The following is a 7,078-nucleotide window of genomic DNA, read 5'->3' on the forward strand; positions in this document are numbered from 1 at the left end:
GTACTTTCTCTCTCTCCACTTTATCACCTTCCAAAGCTTATTAAATCTCCCCCTAGCGTGTTACAATGTCTCCATTTTCCTGGACTGGCTTGAAGCATGTTATTTGCTGGTTGGAGGGGATGCAGTCAATTTACCTATAATCAAAATCCCAATAGTCAAAAGCCCGACAACCAATGACCGACCGTCAAAATACTGACAAGGTCAAAATCCTGACATGGTCAAAATACCGACATTTAAAATACCCACAAGATCAAAATACAGACATTTAAAATGTCAACAGGTCAAAAAGTCGACGTGTTTTTCATGACTTTTTAATTGAAACCAACTTGTTCATAGTTTACCATCCCAGTGGACCTGAATATAATAGTGTGCCAAGCGTAGCGAGGCACTGTGCCCGAAGCATGACAAGCGCAGTGAGTCATGCAAGGGGACACAGTACACTTATACTATGTCCATGTCAACCTATGTTGACATACACACCAAAAACCATGAAAACCGCGTGTCGACTTTTTGACCTGTCGACATTTTAATTGTCGTATTTTGACCATGTCAGTATTTGACCTTGTTGGGATTTTGACTGTCGGTCAATTGTTGTCGGGATTTTGAGCATCAGAATTTTGATTGTAGGTATTTCATACTGATCCCGGTTGGAGAAGTTTGTTATTATTATCTTTCCTACTGGCCTGTTACTCTGGCTTGAATCATCAGTATTGGTCTGATGCCTGTGATTTGCGGTTTTGATATAGTGAGCATTTGAAAACTTACATTTGGAAACTTGGGCCTATATTTACTAATAATCCGAGTTTGTCCGATTTGTGTTTTTTTTTCTAAGTCCCAACACAGGAATTCACTAAGCACAAATCTCGGCAGTGTTTGGGCTATTCGTAATGGTTTTACTGGCAAAGTTTAGAAATACGAATGAATAGACCATCGGTCAAACACGGCTGTTATTTCATACAACACGGGTACTCACTATTCATTCATATTTGGGTGTTAGTCTCTGAGTGCTTAAGTGCGGGTGTATTTTTTAGCAATTCGTTAAAAAAAGCAGCAAAAAAATAGACCTGCTTTTTCCAGGCGAGTTTGGATAATCATGCACGGATCAGTGAGATCTGTGCATGGTTATCTATGGGAGAGGGTCTGTTTACTGAAAAAACTGAAAAAAAAATTTGTGGGGTCCCCCCTCCTAAGCATAACCAGCCTCGGGCTCTTTGAGCCAGTCCTGGTTGAAAAAATATGGGAAAAAAATTGGCAGGGGTTCCCCCATATTTGAACAACCAGCACCGGGCTCTGCGCCTGGTCCTGGAGCAAAAAATACGGGGGACAAAAAGCGTAGGGGTCCCCTGTATTTTTTGAACCAGCACTGGGCTCCACTAGTCAGAGAGATAATGCCACAGCCGGGGGACACTTTTATATAGGTCCCTGCAGCCCTGGCATTAAATCACTAACTAGTCACCACTGGCCGGGGTACCCTGGAGGAGTGGGGACCCCTTAACTCAAGGGGTCCCCCCCTCCAGCCACCCAAGGGCCAGGGGTGAAGCCCAAGGCTGTCCCCCCATCCAAGGGCGGCGGATGGGGGGCTGATAGCCAAGTGAAAAAATAATATTGTTTTTTGTAGCAGTACTACAAGTCCCAGCAAGCCTCCCCAGCAAGCTGGTACTTGGAGAACCACAAGTACCAGCATGCGGTTGAAAAACGGGCCCACTGGCACCTGTAGTACTACTACAAAAAAAATACCTAACAAAAAACAGAACACACACCGTGACAGTAAAACTTTATTACATACATGCACACCTACATACACACATACTTACCTATGTTCACACGAGGCTCGGTCCACTTCTCCATGTAGAATCCTTGGGGTACCTGTGAAAAAATTATACTCACACAATCCAGTGTAGCTTGTGTCCTCTTTGTAATCCACGTACTTGGCAAAAAAACAAACCGGAAACCCGAACCACGCACTGAAAGGGGTCCCATGTTTACACATGGGACCCCTTTCCCCGACTGCCGGGACCCCCCATGACTCCTGTCAAAGAGGGTCCCTTCAGCCAATCAGGGAGTGCCACGTCGTGGCACTCTCCTGATTGGCTGTGCACTTCTAAGCTGTCAGTCAGGCTGCGCACGGCAGAGATACAATGTAGCGCATAGGCGCTACATTGTATCCAATGGTGGGAACTTTGCGGTCAGCGGTTGCGCAGAGCCCGGTGCTCGTTGTTCAAATATGGGGGAACCCCTGTCAATTTTTTCCCCATATTTTTTCAACCAGGACCGGCTCAAAGAGCCCGAGGCTGGTTTTGCTTAGGAGGGGGGACCCCATGCAATTTTTTTTCATTTTTTTAACTCTTTAAACTCTTTTTTTAAGGTACACAATGAAGCCCTGCACGGATCTCATAGATCCGGCCGGGATTCCTTGTGTTTTGTCAGGCAGTCTTTTACTCATCACTCCCGTAAAACACTGCCTGACATTACGAATCACATCGACATCGGAAAAGACGAATGAGGAAAACTCGGCAGCTTAGTAAATGACCGTATCAGGATTCAAAAAGTTGCAGTAAAATGCACCCGATACCATTCAAGTTCAAACACCCTTAAAAACGGCAAAAACACGAATATTAGTAAATATACCCCTTAGTTTATAATAGTTTATTCCAATGTTTCCAATTTACTTTTCCATATAATAATTAATGCTCTACCTTCCACTAACTCAACTCCAATCACCTGTAGTAACCTTGGGCCTGTGATTTGCTGTTTAGAGTAAGTCTAATGGTGATTTAGCTTTCTACTAGACCAGGGGTGGGCAATTATTTCAGCTGGAGGGCCGCTTAACACTTCCAGCGAATATTCGAGGGCCACACACAAAATAGTCAAAAAGAGATCCCTTTTTACACATTGCGGCAGACAGCGTGCCCTTTTTACACATTACGGCAGACAGCGTCCCCCTTTTTACACATTACGACAGACAGCGTCCCCTTTTTACACATTACGACAGACAGCACCCCCATTTTTATAATTACAGCAGACAGCGCCCCCGTTTTTATACATTACGGCAGACAGCGCCCCCGTTTTTATACATTACGGCAGACAGCGTCCCCGTTTTTATACATTACGGCAGACAGTGCCCCCGTTTTTACACATTACGGCAGACAGCACCCCCGTTTTTACACATTACGGCAGCAAGCGCCCCCGTTTTTACACATTACGGCAGACAGCATCCCCTTTTTACACATTACGGCAGACAGCGCCCCCGTTTTTATACATTATGGCAGACAGCGCCCCCGTTTTTATACATTACGGCAGACAGTGCCCCCGTTTTTACACATTACGGCAGACAGCACCCCCCGTTTTTACACATTACGGCAGACAGCGCCCCCGTTTTTACACATTACGGCAGACAGCGCCCCCGTTTTTATAATTACGGCAGACAGCGCCCCCGTTTTTATACATTACGGCAGACAGCGCCTCCGTTTTTATAATTACGGCAGACAGCGCCCCCGTTTTTACACATTACGGCAGACAGTCCCTACCCCCCTTTCCCCACCCTCCCCTAAACCTATATAGCAGTCCTTACCCCCCCCCCCCTCCCCTAAACCCACATAACCGTTTTTAACTCCCCTCCCCTGAACTTACATGGCAGCTTTAGCTTTATCCAGGACAGGGGGTTTACCTATTTGTCAGTGGCAGACGATCCCCGCTGTCTGATGATCCACGCTGCTGCTGCTGCTGCTGCCGCCGCTTCTCCTCACTGGCCTCCGCTTCTTCTCCCCGCTGGCCGCCGCTTCTTCTCCCCGCTGGCCACCGTTTCTTCTCCCCACTGGCCTCCGCAGTGCTCCCCACTGGCCGCTTCTGCTCCGAGTCCCCACTGCAGTGCCCGCCCAGCGCCGCCCCCCATGACACCCAGCGCCGCCCAGCGCATGATAGAGGAAATCCCGGTCAGCTGACCCTGTGACGTGACCGGGATTTCCTCAGCAGCGCCGCGTCTGAGAGCAGTGCAATGACAAGCGGCCTGTCGGGCCTCTTGTCATTGCACTCTGGTGGGGCACAGCGGGCCAGGCAGGATCGGTCCGCGGGCCGCATCCGGCCCGCGGGCCGCCTGTTGCCCACCCCTATACTAGACTTTACTCCAGCAATCCAAACTACTGTCCTAGGGCTTGTGATTTTCTGGTTGGAGAAGTACAGTATGTTGGTAATAATATATTATCTAATAGGCTTTTACTTTTAGGCTATTAGTTCTTGATTAATGAAAACATTCTATAGGGTCATATAGTTTATTAAACTGACGTCATTTCCTGCCACTGCTGTGCTACTATGTTTCGTAGATGTGTTATATTTTTAAAAAACTGCCATTTGTTTGTGCCACTGCTGTGTCACATAGTTTAGAGAACTACCTTGCTGCAGCCTTTAATCGATATTTGGGAAAACAATATTGTGAGCTGTGAGGTGGTAAAAATTTACTGTAAATGAATGTTGTTTATTTTAATAAAACTGCAAAAAAGCTCAACGTTATAATATTTTAGCTGTTATTATGAATTTTTTAAGAAATCCTAATTCAAAACAATTGAGGGTGATTTTGCCAAAGCACAATGATGATTTTGAACTAAACCCAAAACACAGTAGCCTCTACTCATTTCTACTATTAATACAAAAAAAGTGCTCTATGTGTATGAAATTTTAGCTAGTAGCACATGTTCTGGACATGCTTACTGTACATACTGTATATGCATAACCATGTATACCTGTTTTATAACTGCACCTGTTTCGTAAATATGTAAAAACTGTATTGTATTTAACAGATTATTCCTTTATAATGTCAATTTAAAAATAAATATAGCTCTGCATGCACTTATAGTCAATCAAAACAAAATCAAAGACATACTGTAGAATGAACAAATGAAGTCAGCCACGTATTCTTTAGAACCTTATTCTTTTTAATAAGAGTAAAAGGGCTTGTTTAACTTCCTTGTTACGTAGGCTGTAGATAAATGGGTTGGCCAGTGGGGTGAAGACAGCATAGAACAGTGCCATCACCTTGTTTAAGGATCCTTCACTAGCAGTAGGTTTAATATACATTGCAAACATTGTTGAGTAGAAAGTGGTAACCACTAAAAGATGTGACGCGCAGGTAGAAGCAGCTTTCTGCTTTCCTGTGTCAGATGGGATTTTCAAAATAGTTCTAAGGATATATGCATAAGACATCATAGTTAATATAACTGAGCTTAGAATGACTGAAGAAGCACAAATAATGATAGTTAGTTCTTTGAAGTAAGGATCAGAGCAGGAAAGCTTTAGCAATGGGGCCGATTCACAAAAGAAATGGTTAATAATATTGGCATTGCAAAAATGCAACTGTGAAAGTTTAATAATTGGAAATGAAGTAGTCAAGAACCCTAAGACCCAGGATGCAGCAGCTAGAATAAAACAGAACTTATGACTCATGATGCTTGTGTAATGCAGAGGGAAGCATACTGCCAGAAAGCGATCAAAGGACATTACTGCAAGAAGGATTGTCTCTGTGGCACCAAGGAATGTGAAAAAGAAGAGCTGGGTAATGCAGCCAGAGAAGGAAATGCTCTTTCTCTTCCTTGGGATGTCCACTAAGATCTTGGGAACAGTTACTGAAATGTAACCCAGCTCTAAGAAGGATAAATTACCAAGAAAGAAATACATGGGTTTGTGAAGGTTACGAACAAACCGTATTATGGTGATGAGTGATATATTCACAATAAGGGTTGTGATATACATTACCAGGAAAATGACAAACAAAAAGCTCTGGTATTCCGGAATGCTGGAGAAACCCAGGATGATAAATTCCTTCACATTAGACTGATTGCCCATATTTGTGTTATGCTGTAGTCAAAATAAGAAGAAAGTGTATATAACTGGGAATTTGTGTGACCACAAGAAACCAGAAAATAACCTACAAAAATGATAAAACTGTGCCTATTCCAAATTACTTTTGTCATAATAAATATTTTGAAAGCATTCTGTAGTAATAATAATTGGAGGTCATCATTGATGTAGCACAGGTGTAATATGATTGTCCACCAGCAATCTCCAAGATGCATGCTTATACTCACCTTATTGGAGATCCCTCTGCTATCGAGAGGTGCATCTACTGTATGTGCACAAAGTGTATATCTCTGAATGTCACAAGACCAACCTACTACCAGTAGATTTCCTGGAGCCTGAGACTTTGTAGCATGGCCAAGTGTGTGTAAGCGTACAGTATGTGTGTTTGTATGTGTCTACAATTTTAAGCACAGACTTAGATTGCACACACTTTGGGGGTTATTCAACGTTGTTAGCAAACAAAAAATGGCACACTAGTGGACAAAACCATGTTGCACTGCAGGTGGGGCAGAGAGATTTAGATTTAGGTGGGGTGTGTTCAAACTGAAATCTAAATTGCAGTTTAAAAATAAAGCAGCCAGTATTTACCACGCACAGAAACAAAATAACCCACCAAAATCTAAATCTCTCTGCACATGTTACATCTGCCCCGCCTGCAGTGCAACATGGTTTTGCCCAATTTCTAACTTTTTTTGTTCTGTTAACAGCTCAGAATAACCCCCTTTATCCTTTATCATGTAACAATAATTTTACTCTCCCCCAAAAAAACAGTTTTAAGCTAAACCAACAGGACTCAATCAGGACTTTGATCTGAAATGGTTACTGTAAAATCCATAAAACTACACATACCATCCAAGTATATATATATATATATTTCCACAGCTTATACCCTTTCCTATTTGAGTTTGTTGTCCTTTGCGTCCAATACTTAAATTCTCTCCTATCCACTGTTATTACATCATTACCTATTCAATTACCTTTGCACTTTATTTTCACCAAATATTGTATGGTCACTCATATATTTTAGATATTGCGCCTGATGTGCCACATCTTTGGGGGACCTTTTTGCTTTTTGGAATGGGATGTAGTCACGACCGGGATCCCAGACCCAACCCTTTTGGAATACGTATTTAGTTTACAAGTATAGCCGGAAGTCCGCTAATGGAGGGCTTGCAGTAATGCAAGCCGCTAATGCAAGTCCGCAAGTGCAAGTAATGAAGTAATGCAA

General features: G+C 43.2%; 1 protein-coding gene across 1 annotated transcript; it reads right to left on the reverse strand.

Annotated features, from left to right (window-relative positions):
* Positions 1–4,911: 4,911 nt before the first annotated feature.
* Positions 4,912–5,835, reverse strand: LOC134966559 (olfactory receptor 6B1-like). The gene has a single exon (XM_063943438.1). It carries the CDS (start codon positions 5,833–5,835, stop codon positions 4,912–4,914), a length of 924 nt encoding a protein of 307 aa, XP_063799508.1.
* Positions 5,836–7,078: the final 1,243 nt, after the last annotated feature.

Source organism: Pseudophryne corroboree, chromosome 1 (genome assembly GCF_028390025.1).
Source record: "Pseudophryne corroboree isolate aPseCor3 chromosome 1, aPseCor3.hap2, whole genome shotgun sequence".
In the NCBI taxonomy this organism is placed as follows: Eukaryota; Metazoa; Chordata; class Amphibia; order Anura; family Myobatrachidae; genus Pseudophryne; species Pseudophryne corroboree.